Here is a 20,595-nt window from a genome sequence, read left to right as displayed (position 1 = left end):
GACACCACTTGGGTGGAGCAGGAGTTTTCTTTGAATTCTCACAGTCCGTGCTTTGAGATACATGGTGATTCCTGAAAAAGTGGCTTGTGATTTGTGTTTTAAAGCAAGTTTTATTATGATCCCATTGGTATGCTTGTCATAAATACTCCGTTGGTCCAAGATTAATAGTGATTTATATGTTTTTTTAAGGGGCTGCAGTCTTGCAGTGATATCTGGAATTCTCTATGGATGTACGTTTGTGCCAGTCATTTATATCAAGGATCACAGCAAAAGAAACGATAGTATATATGCAGGGGCAAGCCAGAACGGTGAGAACCAATGGTTTTACATAAAATTAAAGCCATGGCCATTTTTCTACTTAGCAACATAAAGAGAATGTGTTCACAGTAAATATTAACAGAGTTTTACTTTGGTATTTTCATTGTAACTGGTGAATTGGAAAGGTAATTACTGAAGACTAAAAGTAGTAAAAGACTGGTTATTCCTGTGTGATTTTTAATGTAACAAAGGCATATACCATTAGTTTTAATTCATTTTAACTCCTTTTATCTTGGCACATGGCTTCTGGATTTACAATAAGATTTAGTGACCATTTTCTACAGAGGTGGTTGTTTCAGAGATATATATTACTTTCCTCTTTATAAACAAAACTAGCAGCCATGAGTGTTTCAGCGGGTTAATGAGCTTTGTGTGTCAGTTCCTGGTGACATAGTCCTCTAAGAATCAGTGGGTAAGGCCCCCAACCAAAATAAAAATGAAAATAAAGCAAAGCTAAAATATAGTCCATAATATTTCAAAATCAAATAAAGGTCAAAGTATACCCTTTTAAAGGATTAAAGTAAATCCTGTTTAATTGGAAGGTGCTATTTTTTCAAGCACATGGAAAGACCCAACATACTATCCTTTAATTGTCAGTCTGTAATGGTAGAATTAATATCTTAGGTATAGACTCACTACTATTTTTAGTAGCCTTGTACAGACTCAACAGACAAAAGAGTATCTTGAAAAAGATCTTATAATGATGCTGAAATGAAATTTAGACTCATGGAATTATGAGAATGAGATGATGGATAATATAGTCCTAAATCTGATCTTATGAGAAGTAAACATGCCATATGTTCAGAGAAGGATGAAGTTGGCAGTGTTGGTTGGGTCCTGTAGTGTGGGGGCCACCAGGTCTACACCTGTTTGGGGGAGCATCCTCCAGTACTATGCCTTACAGTGTTTGGGGCTACACAATGCCATGAACTACATGGGGGTCCCTGTGCATGCATGGTTGACCCTGGGCTTTCTTCTTTATGATTTCTTCTAACTGCATGGGAAATAATATCTGCCCTACCATTTTGTGAGCATAAGACAAAAATTGCTGATCGTTAATGAAGACAGTTGTTCTTGGTCAGAGTAAACAATCTCAATAGAACAACCAGTTCTAAGTACACATTCTGTTTTATCTGCTTATCTGTTTAGCAGTATTATCTGCTGAAACCATTAGAGGCTCTGGGATTTTTCAGTTATTGGGTCATCATCATGTGTTATTTACTCCCCAGGCACTTAAGTTTATGGCAAAAAGCAAATAAAACTCTCTTCAGAGTAAGTTCCCGAATATCCTTCAGGGCAGTAGTTCTCTGCCAGAGTAACCTCTCTCGAGAGTGGTCAGGAGACCATATATAGTTGGTACCCCCAAAATATTCTCGGATCTTCCCTAATTACAGTTCTACTTAGAGGCCTGTTACCAATGTTATAGCCATTAAAAGGGAGATATTTACATATTCATTAAATGTTTATTGTGCTTATTTAGCTTCCCAGAATAATTATAAAAATTGGTCTTTTAGATGTGGGACTCGTAATCATTTGCTACTTAGTTACTTCTAGATTTTTAATATATTAAAATTTTATATAAGCAGGATGTGGAAAAGTAAGATGATTGGAATATAAATAATACTTTTCTTATTTTTAAGATTGATTTAGCTATTTGTTTTAACTTTAGGAAAATAGTATATTTGGAACAATATACTTGATATTTTTACAATCTATCTTTTCAGATGTAGATTATGTTTTTGCACACTTCAGTGGCATCTTTCTTACAAGTACAATCTACTTTCTGGTCTACTGTATAGCCATGAAAAATCAGCCTAGACTATATCCTGAAGCAGTTTTGCCAGGTAAGGATATTTCTTCAGAAAATTATCTTTATATATAAAATTATTGGGACTGGAGCAATAGCACAGCAGGTAAAGCATTTGCCTCTCATGTGGCCGACCCGGGTTCAATTCCTCCATCCTTCTTGGAGAGCCTGGCAAGCTACAGAGAGTATCTCACCCACACAACAGAGCCTGGCAAGCTACCCATGGCGTATTCGATATGCCAAAAACAGTAACAAGTCTCACAATGGAGATGTTACTGGTGCCCGCTCGAGCAAAGTTGATGAACGGGATGACAGTGCTATGAAAGTGCAGTGCTAGAATTCCTCAAATCATATTTATGATATCTCTTATATACTTGGTAACATTGAGTCATAAGTATAAATTGATAAATAATTATGTGCAAAGATAAATTTTCCTTCATTCAATAATTCTTTATAATTGAATTTGTAATATGTACACAAGTAAAATGAGTATAAAAACAAAATAAAGCATGAGACAGACATTCATTTTGAATGCCCTGGATCATGTAAATCACCTTGTTGAACAGTTAGTTATTTACTCATAGCAAATACTCATAGCAAATGCTCCAAGCATCCTAAAACTTAAATATGCTATTTTCATTCAGGTTCTAGGTGAATAATTTTATTTGTCCTGTTGTAGTGGTTGTTTTGGTTTTGTTTCATTTTGGTTTGGGTTTTTTGTTTTTGTTTGGGGAGGCCTCTTTTTTACTATAGCATCCTTCCAAATTTCTCCTATTTTGAATTAATGACTTGGAGTGGGCAGCACGGCAGGCAGGGCGTTTGCCTTGCATATGGCAGACCTGGGTTTGATTCCTCTGTCCCTCTCAAAGAGCTTGGCAAGCTACCGAGAGTATTCCGCCCACATGGCAGAGCCTGGCAAGCTCCCCGTGGCATATTCAATATGCCAAACACAGTAACAAGTCTCACAATGGAGACATTACTGGTGCCTGCAAGTCGACGAGCAATGGGATGACAGTGACAGTGACAGTGACTTAGAGTACGTGGCGTTTGCTGAGCACAGTCAGACTGTCTTTTCTTAGCCACTCTGTATTCCGCAGTCTTTACCTTTGAACAGTCCAGAACAAAGAAGTCTTTTTTTTTCCCCTTAATCGCAGTTAGGACCACTGCGGCCCACAGCCAGTAGGGATGTGTTCAGTTGGTGCTTTGCTCTTCCTGCAGCGGCATGAGTGGGACATTTCCACAGGGGCGGCTGGCTTGTCACTGCTGTGTCTGTGTTTCAGGGTTCCTCTCTGGGCTCCTTTGGGGGATCGCGACCTGCTGTTGCTTCATAGCCAACCACTCTCTCAGCGCTGTGGTCAGTTTCCCCATCATCACTGCTGTAAGTAGCTCCTGGCTTTTCCGAAGGGTTTTGAATTTCAAAGGGAAATTTAATTTTTCTGCAGCAATCTTAGTGAATCGCTGCAGGCCATCATCGAGGTGCCTTTTTAGGAGTATGGAGAGTGTCATAGATTTCTAGATCTCCGACACCCTCTGGTCTTCATCGCCTTCACAAGGCGCTTTCGGACCCCATTTTTGGCAGTTTTATTCGTCTTTTAATCTAGTTGCAATTTTTGTTTGATCATTTTATCTGATGTAATTTTGATTTATAATAATCGTCATGGTGTTTCTATAGCTATTTGCATATATCAGAGTCTATAAGTGCAGGTAATGTCTTTGTTCATGTCATCAAGAATCTTGTGACAGCCCAAAAGGATAACTTTCAGGTAAGACTGAAAGTGTAATTTAAGACTCTTCTTTAAATGCTATTTCAATATTATTTAATAAGCATATTCAGAATGTGCTAAAGCACAGTCCTTTCTTGGAATACTGTCAATTCTCATGCCATAAAATGGTGCAATTTGCTTGGGGCCCCAGATGTGCCTCTGATAGAGAGCACATGACTTGCATGTATGACTGATCCTGGGTTGGATTCCTGGTACTAAAGAAAAAGGGAAAAAAATGAAAAGGTACAGTTTTAAAGGTGTATCAATCACATGACACAAAGGTAACAGAAATGCAAAGGAAGTGTGTTGAATGAGGCCAATATTGGTCAGATTTGCCCCATTTTGAAGATGATAAAATTGAGGCAATTGTTGTACACATTGTCTGATGGTGCAGTTTCCAGTGCCTGATGCAATTTTCTGTCATTAATGGTGAATCCAATTAGTTTGCTGTCCTAATACACAAGAATTAGCTGTTTTAATTTGAAATTTTATGTATGTTTCAGATATCTTAGATTTCTTACCAATTGTTCATTTTAAATCCCCTGCTTCTCAAAATGTCAGCATTGAAATAAAAAGATGGGGTCAGAGAGAAAGTACAGCTGGTAAAGCTCTTGCCTTGTATGCCGCTGACCCTGGCTCGATCCCCGCACCCCATCTGATCCTCCAAGCTGGGCCAGGAGTTTTCTCTCAATACCGAGCAAGAAGTAACCTCCTGAGTACTGCCAGGTGTGGCCCAAGCAATAAAAAGTTAGCAGTATACTTATGTAAACTAAGAATACTGATTTTTAAAGACATTATTTAGTCTAAACATACTTCATAAAAGTTTAAAACACTCTTAAATTTTAATACAAATTCTGTATCTCAAATAATTATTTCTTTCAGTTCATGGTGTGATACAAGTAATTTCAAATAGTGAAGGATTTAAAAAATATACATATAAAGAACCTGTATTTTTACTTTGATACTTGAATAACTTCTAAGGAATTTTTTTATGCCTAAGTCCTCATAATTAGAACAAAAGCTGAATCAAATTTCTTTGAAAGGGGTTTTCTTCTCACATTTCAGGGATATTTAATGATAAGAATAAACATATAAGACAGGAAAATACAGTGGATAGCATTTATAAAGTTTACCAGGTAAAAGTACATTTGTGAAAAATATATGAAGTATGATCAGCTCTTCAGTCAGGGATGCAAATATTACTTGACAATAATATATCATTCCATAAGGAGAAATAATATTATACCCAAGATATAGTACATCAGGGAAGGTACTTGCCTTGCCTGTGGCTGACCTTAGTTTGGTCCCTGATACTAATCCCTGAGCACGCAGGAGCAAATCAGGAGCACTGAGCTAGGAGTAAACCCTGAGCACAGCAGGTGTGGTCCCAAACCCAAAAAGGAAACAAAATGGACTGGTATTAGTTATATGAAATATAAATTTTATTATATGTAGCAATTTTTCTTTTAATCAAATAATGATATTGAGCAAGAGTACATTCTCCAACAGTTTTAATGCTCTTGTGAAATGCACAGCCACAGTTTAATCACACAAGACAAACAGGAATCAAAATGAATGACAGAACAAGCAAGTAGCACCAAAAGTAAATGCTTGCTTTGATTAAAGGTTATGTTTTATTTCCTTAGAAAGGGCAATTATTTTAGTTCAATTTTCCCTTAGGATTATTTATAAGAAACATTGCATATTCATTGATAACTAATATTTACAAAATATTATTTTATTTGGTTTTGGGGCCACTCCTGGTGGTTCCCAGGGCTTACTTCTGACTCTGTGCTCAGGGACCACTCATGGTGCGGCTCAGGGGACCAGTGAGGGGCTGGAAATCGAACTCGAATGGGCCCCTTTGCAAGGCATGTACCCTAGCCACCATATTATCACTTCAGCCCCACAAAATCTTATAATAGACAAAAAAATATTAGACACTTTTCCTGGACTGGAGCGATAGCACAGTAGGTAGGGCATTAGCCTTGCACACAGCCGACCTGGGTTTGATTCCTCCGTCCCTCTAGGAGAGCCCGGCAAGCTACTGAGAGTATCCCGCCCGCACGGCAGAGCCTGACAACCTACCCAAGGCGTATTCAATATGCCAAAAACAGTAACAAGTCTCACAATGGAGACGTTACTGGTGCCCGCTCAAGCAAATCGATGAACAGTGGGATGACAGTGCTACAGTGCTACAGACACTTTTCCACATCTCCATTTTGTGTTGGATTAAGATAAAAACTGAGAACAAAGGCCAGAGAGATAGTATATGGGGCACTTGACTCAAATGTAGCCAACCCAGATTTGATCCCTCGAACCCTGTATGGTCCCTGGCCTGCCAGGAGGGATTCCTTAGAGCAAAGACAAAAGTTAGCTCTGAGCAGTGCTAGGTGTGCTCTGAAAAATAAAGCAAAATAAACAAACAAACAAACAAACAAAACCCCTACAGGACTAAGCACTAAAGCTTAATTAAGAAAATAGTTTCTAGTCAGGTTGTGGACAAAAGGTTGGTAGAGGAGTCAATGTGGGTTTTAGAGTCTTGCCCATTAGAATGTTGATGCAGGAACACTATTATGTTAGTTGTCATGCCCGCCTCTGGAGCTTTCTCCAGTTCCAGGGGCTACTTGCTAACTGGGATAATAAAGGAACAGTCTTACTGCTGTGAGACAATTGCTAACTTCATTCCTCTTTCTCTGTGAATAGGTCTATGAATAAGTCAAACTTATTCATATTCAAACACGATTCAGTCCCTACTCTTGAGGATTTTACATTTTTAATATCTTGGTAAATCTGCATTTTGTTTTTAAGTGAACAAATTTAAACATTGCTATCACCAGCTTCAATAACGACAAATGTAGGCAATGTTATTTGATCAAAAAGAGACTATATTTTTTTACTCCCAGTATTGTTGTTTTTCCAAAATGCATCTTTTTCTGTTCTCTTATTCATTGGGAAATATTATTCAATCAAAAACTTAAAGAGGATAAAGAAAGAAAATACCCACTGAGTAGGAAAAAGGGCTCATGATCTCTGCTCCAAATCTTTCCTCCCTATTAAGACTCAAAGCCAGCTGAACTTTACCCAGAGGTTCAGCTTGCCAAAATAGGCTGGAGAAATAGCACAGGGGCCAAGACCCTTGTCTTACATGTGATCAATCTCAGTTCAACCCCCAGTACCGAATATGGTCCCTGAGCACTATTAGGGGTGATCTCTGAGCACAGAGCCAGGAATCCTGAGTGTAGCTGACATGCCCCATGCCCCCCCCACCCCCAAAAACTGGTTCAAATATACCTTATTTTCAAAGCCTGGCTTAAGGTGAATTTTTCTTAATTTACAAAGGGAAAATGTACAACCCCATTTGCTAAACCAGCTCTATCTCTTATCCAAACGATCCTTCCTGTTTGGCGTTTGTCTGTTTCAGTCAAATTCTTGACACACTTTGACCTATGCTCGCTTTCTTTTTAACAAAGCCCCACTTCCTGTAATCACATTATCCTCACAAGAACCCTTTGGCCCCGTCCAAACTAATATTTATAAAACCATCAGCCAGAAAGCCTTAAAAGGTCAATGATATCTTTGGGTATTGTCTTCTATCATGTACTCTGAAGGGAAATGAATTTTTCAAATCAAAGAAGATAAAACTTCTTGAGGACTTGGTATAAAATTAGTAGTAAATCCTATATTATATCATTTCTCCCCATCCTGTCCGGCATCAGCACAAAGTTGCTGCAAGAACCCAGCTGCTTCCTGTTTGATTTTGATTTTGAGGATTAGGATCCTTTATTATTGATAAAAGCTGATTCCCTTGACCTACTTCTCTGACTGTTCCGGTGCTAAGTTTTTCTACATGCTGATAGTCAAATTTTTATTCCTTTGCTGACAATCTGGGAATGGAGCCAAACTTTGATGCCCCAGTCGTTTAGAGAGCTGGAGAGGCCAGGGGAAAACCATTCAGGGGTTGTTTATTTGAGACTCTTACAGGATGCAAGAGTCCAGGAGGAACCATAAAAACGTTGACGCAATACACCTTCTCCACAAAGACCACAGTTAAACCAGATCCCAAATATTTTCTATTAGCTTAAGCATTAAGACTATAACATTAAATTTTTCAAATTGTAAGGCAAGTGCCCTGCCTGCTGTTCTTTCATTTCTGCCCCAGGCACTTACTAATCTCATGCCTAATATCCTAAAAAACTAGCTGACTAAAACTTTAAATCATTTTCTAATTAGCATATTTCATTATGAATGTATTAAAGAAAATTATTCTATGGCATAAAATATTATATCTTCAAAACTAAAGATTAAAAAGCAAGGAAAAAACAAAAGGGCGCATTTTTTTACTTAATGATATGTCATGTTACTTTAGAGTTGATTTATAGATAATATTCCCTGATAATATTATACTTTTTTTTCACAATAAGAAATAATTTAAGTATAAGGTCAGCATTCCAATACACTTTATTTTTATAATGTACAGTAATGGAAAATACTCAAATGAATTAAAGTTTCTCACTTTTATTTAAGGGCCCAGGATTTATAGCTGCATTGTGGGGTGTCTTCATGTTCAAGGAAATAAAGGTATGTATATTAAATGGAATGTTTTAGCAAATAGGAGTATATCCAGGTAAGAAAGAGTTTTACTCTTATGTTTGTGTTATTTTCTGGATCCTGTATGTAACAGTAAACACACAATCTAGTTGATTGGTGAGATAGTCAAATGGCTATCATCCTTAAGTTAAGAAATAAAATGCTCAACATATGATAATTATTATGAAACATGTTTATTTTTTCATCTCAGTGGAAAGATGTTTTCATTGGCTTTAAATTTTGTCCTGAGGTGTGTGTGTGTGTGTGTGTGTGTGTGTGTGTGTGTGTGTGTGTGTATTTACAGATATTGAACTCCGAGACTCATACATTCAAAATGTTGATTCAGTCACTAAGCTACATCCCCAGCCCAGCTTTAATTTTCCTTAAGAGATTTTTGTTTGGGGTCAGAGGGACAGTACAAAGGTGTAAGGGCATTTTGTCCTGCATGAAGCTGACCTGGAGTTGATCTTCAGCACCAGGAATAAGCCCTAAATTTTTCCAGGTGTGACTCACCAAAAAACAAATAACAGCAGAATTTTTTTTTAATTTAGTAGACTATATGAAGGGTAATTTGTTTAATCTACATTATAAAATCATCAGAGATTGTTTATTCCAGAGGTTAAAGTGTCCCTGAAGCTAATGAAATTTGAAAATAGACTTTTTTCTTGGTTCTCATGTCTCCCAAAGGCCTCCATAATCTTTAGCAGCTTTAAGAAAATTGTATGGTGGCAGTTTTCTTTTCAAATGCAATTTGTGGTGCATTAAACTGTTTGCATTCAACAAATAATTTAAGATGTATGTGTATGTGTAAGTTCTCAATAAATTGTTCAGAGTTTTTTCATTTATCTGAAGAAAAAGATCTTCAGTCAAGGAAGATATATATTTACATGCATTTTTTAATTTTTATTAAAGACGATATAATTCTGGAGATACTCTATGAAGAGATCTCAGTGTTTTCTGTTTTAATACACAACTGTAGTAACAAATAACTTCTGGTTGTAAAAGAAAATATAATGCCAATATAGTTCAACATACAGTGAACTATAAAAACTGGTGTTCAGTTTAAGGCAGCATTTCAATCATTGTTCATTAAATGCTGTTTGTTTTCTTTTTTCTTTTTTAAAAATTTTGCCAGCCACCTCCTTACTCACAAAATGCTTTCATTTTTGAGTTGGGGGGGGCGGGAGAGGTCACACCAGAAGCTTCTCCCAGAGGTGCTATGTTGAACCAGAAATCAAATCCAAGTAGTCTGCATGCAAAGTATGTGTTCCAGACCGCTGAACCATCTCCCTAACTCCTGTTTTGACTTTGAAAAGGCCATTATTTTATAAGTATAATAAACTTGTAGGCTTTGGACCATCATGTAATACTTTCCAGGGTTTTGGGTTGTTTTTGTTTGTTTGTTTGTTTTGGGTTAAATTTTTGGTTTGGGGGCTGGGGGACATGTTGTTTTGATTTTTGATTTTTAGACCACATCTGGACTGGAGAGATAGCACAGCAGGGTAGGGTGTTTACCTTGCATGTGGCCATCCCGGGTTCCATTCCTCCATACCTCTCAGAGAGCCCGGCAAGCTACCGAGAATATCCTGCCTACACAGCAGAGCCTGGCAAGCTACCCATGGCATATTCGATATGCCAAAAACAGTAATAATAAGTCTCACAATGGAGACATTACTGGTGCCCGCTCGAGCAAATTGACAAACAATGGGAGGACAGTAATACAGTGCTACCGACCACACCTGGCTCAGTTCTCTGGGATCACTCCTAGCCATATATCAGGCAGGGACCTTGTGGTGCCTGGAATTGAATACTTTGAACCATCTCTTTGGTCCCAAGTTTCTAATTTTAATCTGGGTTTTTCACAAAAGGCCATAATTACATACCAAAAAAAAAACTATAAAGATAAATCTCTGCAGAAATTTTATCTTTTTCACAAAGAATAATGATTTCCACTTAAGAATTGGGTTTTACCAGAGCCTTGACTATTGCAGGTGAATGACCAGAAAAAATAACTGGGAGCTGAAAATGTAGCTAGAGAGATAGAGCACAGGACTTAGGCGATCTGAGATTGTGCATCTCCCCACCCCAGCACCAAAGTGGCCCTGGTAGCCACTAAGCATCTTCTGAAGTAGCCCAGGACTCCAGATTGTATAAGATATGACCCTTGAAGAACTGAAAAGTAAGTGAAAATGTTCTAAGAAAGCATAAATAAGCAGCATAGTTTATTAGAAATGTTATCTCTAAAGAAGCATAAATCTAAGAAAGGTAGTTATCTGTTTATTACCACAGTAGTAAAGATAGAACATTGAAAATTCTCTTTCCAGTAAGAATCCCCTCATGAGAATCACTAATCACTCAGTCTAATGCTAATTCCTGAGTGTTCTAAAAGGACAGATCAGATTAAATAGACAGGATGTCAAGAATACATAATCAGGGGCTGGAGCAATAGCACAGCGGGTAGGGCCTTTGTCTTGCACGCAGCTGATCCGGGTTCGATTCCCAGCATCCCATATGGTCCCCCAAGCACCGCCAGCAGTAATTCCTGAGTGTATGAGCCAAGAGTAACCCCTATGCATCGCCAGGTGTGACCCAAAACACACATACACACACACACACACACACACACATACAAAGACATATTTGTCTTCAAGCCAAATGAAAGGGGTGTGTAGTAAACCTTACTTTTCAATGTAGGTACTCCCTTGCTGCCAAACAATTGATTTAAGGGAAATTTTAAATACTTTACATGCCAAACTAGCTTAAGAGTTACCAAGAGAATGCAAAACAGAATTTGTAAGAACTTTTTAAAAAATTCTGGAGAGATAGTATAGCAGGTAGAGTGCTGGCTTTTGGCTGACTTGGCTTCAGTCCCTGAACACTGTATGGTCCCTCTGGCCCTACCAGGAGTCATCTCAGTGCCGAGCCAGGAGTAAGCCTTGAGCACTGCCAGGAGTGAGTCCCTTTCACAACATCCTCCTGCCACCCAAATAGGACCCTGCATTACCTCGGATGCAAATATTGCCGTAAGAATATTTTTAAGTGTTCAGCAAGAATTTTAAAATGTTCTTATGGACAACAGTATGCCAAAAGGCTGTTTTAGATAATGAGAGTTTTAAATTTTTTTTAATGAGATTCAACTCCTACAGGAAAGCAAAAATAAAATGTTTGTGCGTATGACAGAAATTATCATGTATGTCTTGTGGCAGTCCTTGAAGGCACATATTTAAAGACTATAACCTATATTAGTGAAAATTTCATCTAAGATTCTGGGCTTTTTGTAAGAAATTTAATGATTTTATTTCATTGCTTTGATATCAAGCGCACCAGTTGGATGCTTTCCACTGCTGATATCTGTTCTTCTTTGGGAAATTTGTTTTAGAACTTTATACATCACTATTTTAAGCTAGGGATACTTTATATTTTTAGCTACACGTTTAGATATGAGCCCACTGAAATGCCAGCACAGGGAGCCATTACTATACGCCAGAAGCTCTCGCAGATAAAGAACAAGGTTCTCGGGGTCATCTTTGGAGCTGCCTCCAAAAGTCAAATTAAATCTTTTTGGCTTGGGAACAATGTATGATCTTCCTATAAGTAACACTCACCTTTGACACAGGAAATCTGTTACTAATCTCTTTTGGTAAGGAACTAGGCAATTTGAGCAGATTCTAAACTTTAATGGGGAAAATAATTTCATCCCAAAGAACATTATTCTTATTATTTACAAAGACCAAAAAAAAAAGAGCTTAGCCAAATAATTCAGATAGTGATTAAGTGTTCCCAATCAACTCTAGATATTTTCTTGCTTAAGTGATTTCATCAGTTTTCTAATTCACGAAGTACATTGGGAATCCACCTGCATGCATCTTTCTTTGAAGAAACATTTATTGAGCACCTACTCTGCACTGCTTTTCAGGGAAAGGCGGAAAAAGACTTTAGCTTTAAAACCAAAAAATGCAGGGCCAGAGCAGTACTAGAGAAGGCAGGATGCTTGCATGCAGCGGACCTGGGTTCTTTCCCCAGCACCCTGTGGTCCTCTGAGCCCCACCAGGGGTTGATCCCTGAGTGCAGAGCCAGGTGTAATCCCTGGGCACTTCCAGATATGGTCCCTCAAAGCAAAAATCAGTAAAAAAGTCTATAAATAAAACTGAGAAGAGCAAGTTAAGGAATTTTAAAGTCTTCATTCAAGATCTGAGAGCAGGGCAGGGCTGGGCTTCGTGTCTTTCACTTACAGAAGGGTGCTGGAGTGACGTCAGACTCTCAGGCTACGACTCTGTGAATCAGACAATTCAGGAGGTCCCAGTGGAATTTACAAAGACTTTTCTTTGGTCATCAACACAAGAGATAACAGTCTGCTCTAATGTACTTCTTTATTCAATTGTAAGAGTATGTGCTTTGGGATGTTTGATGTGAATGAATTGGCATTACTCTTAATGAGATCTAATTTTAGTATTAAACGATTTGATAACCAGGAACTCGTGATGTAACTTTTTAAATAAAATACTTTATTTAAACCCCGTGGTTTACAAAATTGTCCATAATAGTTGTTATAGGCTTTTGATGTTCCAGCACTAATTCCACTACCGAAGTGACCTTCTCCCCATTTTCCCAACCACCCCCAAGCCTGGCCCCTTAGCAGGCACACTTTGTCTTATACTGCTTGTTACAACTAAGTGGCTAACAAAATTATCAAAAATACTTCTCTGAAAGGAAATTTGTGAGAATTGTTATATCTTATGATGGGGAGACAGTTCTCAATGTGATTTTAAACCATGTGACTATAATTAGAGTGCCTCTAGTCCTTTTTGCTGTGTGATATTCTAGACTTGCCTTAGAATCTCAGGTCTATATTTGTGCTTTTGTTTTCTTTTGCTTGGGGGTTTGGGTTTTGGTTTTAATGGTTTTTTTGTGTGTATGTGTGTTTTTGCCTTATGGGTTGGGATTTGTTTTTGTTCATTGGATTTGAACCTGCTGATTCAGTTTAATGGAGAACAGTAGAGGGAAGGTTATTTTGTGGTAGGATTGGTGCTGGAACATCAAAAACCTATAACAACTGTACCTGCTGATTCCAGAACCGCTCCCCTTGGGGTTGCAGCTGAGAGTGGTCAGGGTGACCATGCAGTGCTGGGGATCAGACTCAGGCTCCAGTGCTCTAGCTTCATGATCTTCCTTTGAGGCCCTGTGTTCATATTTGAAGAAGGGTAGATGCATCCCTTCGAACCTTCAAAATAGTGAAAGAATTTGAAGAAAAGGGTAGTGAAGAAATTTGAAACCATTCCATCAAAAAAAAATGGTCAAAGACATGAAAATACTGACCTGGAAAAAAGATGCTTCCCGAATATAAACAGTAGTTTTTAGTACTTGAGAGTTATCTGTGGTGAAATTGTTAGAATCAATCCCACCTGTACCCTAGAGACAGAATCTGCAGGAAATAAGATATTTCTACATAGCATAGGAAGATACTTCTGTATAACTCTGGAGACATTCTGCATTGGGAAGTGGTTCTGAGCATTTTCCACTTTTAAACTAGTGCACTCAAACATAAATAACATCCGGAGGTTTCTGGTTCTTCATTTTTCTTCAGATCAGTCTTTAGCTCTCCATTTACCCTTCAGCATATCTATAAATGCCTTCCTTTTGGTCTCTTTTTATCTCTTCTATTCCCTTCTGTATTTTCAGCATCTTCCAAAAACATAATGTGGACTTTATAAATGCAAATCTGATTGGTTCACCACTCATTCCTTTAAGTCTTCCCTTTGCTTGAAATAAATAAAACCCCAAATTGATTTCTTCTGTAAGATTCCCCCTTTGTGCTAGCCCACAGCCCTACAGTGTCATTTGCCCCACCCACCTCTCAGGACCCCTACTCACACTGACCCCTCCAGTCCCCAACAAGTATCATGCTTTCTCTCACAACAGAGAGACATTTTTACTAGAATTCCTTTTACCTGGAGCCCTGTATCTGACCCTGTTCATTGACCTTCCTGGTTAGAAATTCCACGCTATATCCACCTTTAAGATTCCTTTGTCTCACACATTCTCAAACAGCCATTTTCCTATGAACACCCCTCTCACTTTTCTAACATTGCTTTCTGGGATTATTTATTAATTCCTGTTTCCCTTATATAGTTAAATAAATAATGGCACAATTTTGCTTATCTTTTTCTGTTGCTGATGTCTTACATAAGTATTTTCTTACAGTGATAATTAATATCGCCTTCACATATTTATTGTTCCTTAGGTAGCAGTCACTGTTGTAAACACCAAACTGTGTGTTATATCATTTAGTTATAAGAACTCTGTTTACCATTTAACCCCAGAACATATTGCTGTTTAGTGGGTACCCATAAGGATTTACTGAAAAACTTATTAGTAAGTATCTTGTGTATTTTCAAGAAAATTTGGATGAGGATATGGAAGCCTAGCACTGTAGCACTATCATCTCATTGTGCATCAATTTGCTCGAGCGGGCACCAGTAACGTCTCCATTGTGAGATTTGTTGTTATTATTTTTGGCATTTCAAATATGCCACAGATAGCTTGCCAGACTCTGCCGTGCAGGCAGGATACTCTCGGTAGCTTGCCGGGCTCTCCGAGAGGAATGGAGGAACCTGGGTTGGCCGCGTGCAAGGCAAACGCCCTACCCGCTGTGCTATCGCTCAGAAGGCTAGCAAAAACAAAAATTAACGATGGATGGCTTTAAGTGACTTTTGGTAATAATCTTAGGAGTCTATGCTTTCTTTCACTTTTCTGTATATTTCATTTAACTTTTCTCAATTGCCAGTGATTCTTTTTTTCTTATGATTCAGGGTCTTCAGAACTACCTGTTGATGTCATTTGCATTTTGCATCATCTTGGCTGGAATATTGTGCACTTCGTTTTCTAAACTCTGACAATCGTAATACCAGCAGATGGCAGCAGTAGCTAAGAGATTGCTTCTTCGGATGCCAGAGAGAATGCTGAGAACAGTTCATTTTCTCCCAGCAAAGAGATTTCAGCCTACCCTAATCTGGGTAAATGCCTTTCACCTGAAAGATCTGAAAATGAGCAAGAACTGGGTTTCAGTATGGTATGAAAAATGAAAAATTTTTCTAATGAACAATTCATGAAGGTACAACTTCACTCGTTGACTAAAATGCTTTTTATATCATTGATCTGAGGGTGCTCCTTTTACTGTGATAAGCACTGAAGGCTACGTGATCAAGAACACAGTCTGCTGTTTATATATAAAGAGTTGATAGTTCAGCCAGTACTCTTATTAAGCAAGGTGTAGAAAAGTGTGGGGAGAGGAGAAAGGAGAGAGAAGATTTACATTATAATGAAATTATATCTCAAATATGCTGGATCCTTTGCTAGGAAATAAAAAGCAAACATCAGGTTTAGTAACTAAAAAGCCAATTGATTATTTTTCACCCCATTTTTTTCTTTTTTTTTTCTTTTTTTTTTTTTTGTGGGTATGACCACATCCATGGTGCTCAGGACTTCCTGGCTCTGTGCTTAGGAATCCCCCCTAGTGAGGATCAGAGAACAAGTGATACTAGGGATTGAACCTGGGTCATTTAGACAAGGCAACCACTTTACCTGCTGTGCTATCTCTCCTTCCCCATGACATATGTTTATGTTTCCAGTTATCTCCTGACCCTATGTCATACTTCCTCATTGAAAATGTTTTTCAGGGACCAGAGTGATAGTATAGCAGGTAAGGTACTTGCCTTGCACACAGCAAACCCCAAGTTCTATCCCCAGCATCCCATATGTCCCTAGGCTATCAGGAGTGATTCCTGAGTGCAGAGCCAGGAGTAACCCCTGAGCACCACTGGGAGTGGCCCCAAAGCAAAAAGAAAAGTGCTTTTGATTGCCTCTAGATAAAAATTCATCCTCAGAGAACAAAATTTCCCAGATTAATAATATATACATGCACATTCAGATTTATAAAATTATTTGAAAATCGGGGTTGGGGAAGGATTTTCAGAGACTGAACTGAGGTTCTCGCTTATCACAGTGAGAATACAAACAGAACAACACTCCTTCGGATATATAATTTACTACTGTATTTTTTCTGAAGTATTTCAGAAAAATAAAGATAGGAGTTTTTTTTCCTGATTTAACTGGTACTTTGCACTGTCATAAGAAAATGGCATTCAACACTGGTTTTGTTTCTTTAAGAAAAATGAAATGGGGCATTTAGTACAAAGAGTATTACAGTGATTCCCCAAACTCTCAAAATAATAAAATACCTAGTTAACTGTAAATTTCCTCTATTCCTAACTGAAGGTATATCAGTTTGTTATTCAGGAGATACAAAAGAAGAGAATTCTACTTATGTTGTATACTCTGGAGCTTAATTTTGTAGTAGGTTTAAATCTCATCTCTACTGTGTAACTTTGGGTAAATTCCTGAGCCCTATATATCAAGTTTCTCACTTGTAAACTGGGGATAATTATATTGTTAATCTAATATGCTTATTGTGAAATTCAAATGAGTTCTGATTTGTCAAACATGTTCATGAGTTTAGTGTTTGGCAAGCATTACATAAATTTTAACTATTATTAGAAGATGTTTGAAGAAGAAAACAGGTATCTGTTGATTACATTATACCTTGTAGTAACTACCTCTTTTACCAGTATAATTATTCCTCTATAGGACTACAATTTAAAATTGATACTAGAGTCCCTGTTTATTGTTGAATTGCAATGTAAATAAGTATTTAATTATAATGTCTTACAAAACTCACTTCAATTCTAACCTGAAATTGTATTAATTATTCTGATATGCTTTGGCATTATTTATGTTACATCATTTGAATAAATTGACATGACATAAGTGATTTTTTTTCATTTAAATATGTTTTAATTTTGATATTGGATAGCACAGGGTTATTCACTGAGGTTTATATGCAAAATTTTTAATAAAAGGGAAAACAGCTGCAGAAGAAAAGTGAGAAAAATAAACCTCTTACTGGGGCCAGAAATATCATACATATTATAAGATATTTACTTTGAGTGCAGCTGCACCTCATTCCATCCGTGAAACCACATGTTGTCCCCTCACTTCCCAAGAACACTAAGGGTTACTCCCAAGCACAGACCAGGGAACTGCTGCTATGACCCCCCAAAAGAAGGGAAGATAAATATATTATTACCATTATGAAGTTATTGTTGTTAGACACATCAATAATGTAAGAATTTTAAAGGAAAAACTTCTTCAAAATAGTTATCAAGCAATTTTGAAGAGCAAACAACTCTGGGTAATAGTCAAATCTCTACTTCCTTCACTCATGTTTGGAGGTTAAAGCCTGTCTTGAGATTTGAAGTTTCATTTTGCTTTGTCTAGCATAGCCAACTTCCTGTGTTCACTTTGACTTTTCCTGGCATGGCTTTCCTTTCTCACTCTATCCTGATGTCTTTTCTCTCCTATGAAGGCCCCACCTTTGAGTATAGATACAGTTGAACATGAAGAAGACAAGTGTCAGCCCATAGCAGCTGGTACTCAGATTATGGGAATTTTTGACTATGTGAACAAAAAGTCCTGCTTAGTGGTTTTTTGGGAGTTTTTTTGCCATTTTTTTTTGCGGGGGCGGGGGGGTGCACACCTGGCTATGCACAGGGTTTACTCCTGGCTCACGCACTCAGGAATTACTCTTGGCGGTGCCCAGGGACCAATATGAGATGCTGTGAATTGAACCCGGGTTGGCAGAGTGCAAGGCAAACACCCTACCCGCTGTGCTCTCACTCCAGCGCCCCCTGCTTAGTTTTAAAGAATGAAATGCCCAGTATTTTCCAAATACAAAGCGACCAAATCTCCTTTTACTCTTGCTTCATTTTCTGTTGTGGTGGTGGTGGTTGTGTAAATCTGCAGCCCACCATCCGGAGAGGCAGGTGACCTGCAAAAGAGGCTCCAGCGAGGTCCCATGGCAACTGGACTTGAGAAAAATAGCAGTATTACTCTTATGGGCCAAGCTGTCAATGAATCAAAGAACAGATATTCACAAGTAGTTCCCCAGCCCAGAAGCTTCAGATGCTATCAGATGGAATATCTTCGGTGTTTACGTAAAGTTATCACATGGGCAAGAGGTAGGTAAAGATAGGAAAAGAAAGGCTAAAGCCGATACAATACAGCCAACACAAGCACACCACAGGATCAGAACTTGGCAAAGGAATGGAGTGTTTCCAACCCAGCCGTGGGCTCCTGGGGCATCTGAACGGAGATGAATACATGGTCTGCTGCCCCTTTTATCTGTACCTGGAACTACTAACAACCAGACATGTAGATGTCAAATTGATGGAGTTGTAAAGCACGCAGTGGGAAAGGCATATTGTAGACCCACATGCAGCGCCAGTTAGGCACACTAAAAAAGATCAAAGCAGTGCTATTTTTCTATAAATTTGTATCATTGCAGAATGTCAGAAAATACATGTATGCCCCTCCAGGTGTGATCCCTGAGCTCAGGGCCAGGAGCAACCCCTGAGAGCCATCAAGAAACAAAAAATAGGAACAAGCAATAAAGTGTGTCAAAGAATCAATAATGAAACTAAAATCTCAGAAGTGTGTGTTTAAATGTTAAAGTGATTAAATCAGTAAAGAGAATATGGATGAATAAAAAAAAATCTCTTCAACAAGTATACGTACATAAAGTTTGAAAAGAAAAAGGTAGAGATGGAAAATTTTCCATCTCAAGAGTTACATCCAGGGGCCAGAGCAGTATTACAACGGGTAGAGCGTTTGCCTTGCACGTGACCAACCTTGGTTCAAACCCCACCATCTCATATGGTTCCTAAAGCACTGCCAGGAGTAATTAATTCCTGAATGCAGAGCCAAGACTAACCCCTGAGCATCACCAGGTGTGACCCAAAAAGAAAAAGAAAAAAATTAAAATTAAAAAAAAATTACACCAACCTCCTGGGCCAGGCACAAACTAAATTGGTAGAGTAACCTGGCAGCATGCGCTAGGCCAAGTTCCCCCCTGACTCCCACGTGGCCCCCTCGCTCTACTAAGTACAATTCTGGCAGCCCCTGAGCACCACCAGGCCCAAGCACTGCATTGCATGCTCAGAACCAAACCATCAGGTCTAGTATCGTTCATCTGAGCATCCTTAGGTCCACCAGAAGCCCTAGGTGTGACCTACAAAATAGAGTCCACCACAAAGGGGAGAAGCAGAACTCACTTTCAGCCTCTCTGCAGCAGTCGGGTCTAAATATTGACCCTCCGAGCTGGATTCTGTGGTCCCTAAAGATCCCTGAAACTCCCTAACAAAGTTGTTGCAGAAACTGGGTTTAAAAAATATCCCAAATATCTTGTGCCCCAACCTTGCTGGTTATGTGTCTGCATTCTGCCAGTTTAGACCACCCTTGCTTCTCCTAAGATGTTAATGAAATGAAGTCATAACAATATGGACCCTCTTGCGTTTGATTTCTTTTATTCTAAAACTATCGTAATTCCTCATACTGATATTAAGCAATCATATTTTCCCTAGAATTAAGCATAACAACTAAAGAGAAACTGATTAGCATTTGGAGTTGTTATACTTAAGTGTGTCATGCTTCAGAATTCAGTTGCTTTTAGGAGCCTGGGATGGCTTGCCTTGCACGTGTGAGGCCCTGGGTTTGCTCTTCAGCAGTGCCCCTCAAAATCCAGAAGTTCATTACTTTAAATCAATATCATACTTAAGAATTCTTTGAGTCTACCATGAGGACTATTAAGCAGGCACGAACTTGGTGGCATGGGAAGGAGAAAAAAAAGTTTATGTATTTGGAACAGCGGGGCTTCATATATTCATTCTCAGCAATGGAAAACTAATTATCAAATGCTTCCTTGGCAATAGGGCTGTCTTTTTTGGGGGGAAACTCCAACAACAATAGTGAGTTTTGTGTTGAAATATGGAATGTAATCAAGGTAAAGAGAAAATGAAGTGAAATTTATCAGTTACACAGGCGGGGGTCGGGGGTGGGAGGTATACTGGGGTTTTTGGTGGTGGAATATGGGCACTGGTGAAGGGACGGGTGTTTGAGTATTGTATAACTGAGACATAAGTCTGAGAACTTTGTAACTTTCCACATGGTGATTCAATAAAATAAAAAACTTTACAAAAAAGAATTCTTTGAGTCTATCTATATTAT

The 20,595-nt window shown here is 38.4% G+C and overlaps 1 protein-coding gene across 2 annotated transcripts in view; it reads left to right on the top strand.

The window, feature by feature from the left end:
* TMEM144 (transmembrane protein 144) overlaps window positions 1-20,395 on the top strand; it is a 47,977-nt gene extending 27,582 nt beyond the window's left edge. For both annotated transcript variants that reach the window (XM_055144941.1, XM_055144942.1), the window contains 5 exons: window positions 190-308; window positions 2,043-2,162; window positions 3,406-3,503; window positions 8,416-8,469; window positions 15,288-20,395. In XM_055144941.1, coding sequence (XP_055000916.1) covers window positions 190-308; window positions 2,043-2,162; window positions 3,406-3,503; window positions 8,416-8,469; window positions 15,288-15,371 — 475 coding nt within the window. In that variant the 3' untranslated portion in view covers window positions 15,372-20,395. The remainder of the gene's footprint in view (window positions 1-189; window positions 309-2,042; window positions 2,163-3,405; window positions 3,504-8,415; window positions 8,470-15,287) is intronic.
* Window positions 20,396-20,595: the final 200 nt, after the last annotated feature.

Source organism: Sorex araneus, chromosome 7 (genome assembly GCF_027595985.1).
Source record: "Sorex araneus isolate mSorAra2 chromosome 7, mSorAra2.pri, whole genome shotgun sequence".
In the NCBI taxonomy this organism is placed as follows: domain Eukaryota; kingdom Metazoa; phylum Chordata; class Mammalia; order Eulipotyphla; family Soricidae; genus Sorex; species Sorex araneus.
This window is presented reverse-complemented; position numbering and strand designations above follow the sequence as displayed.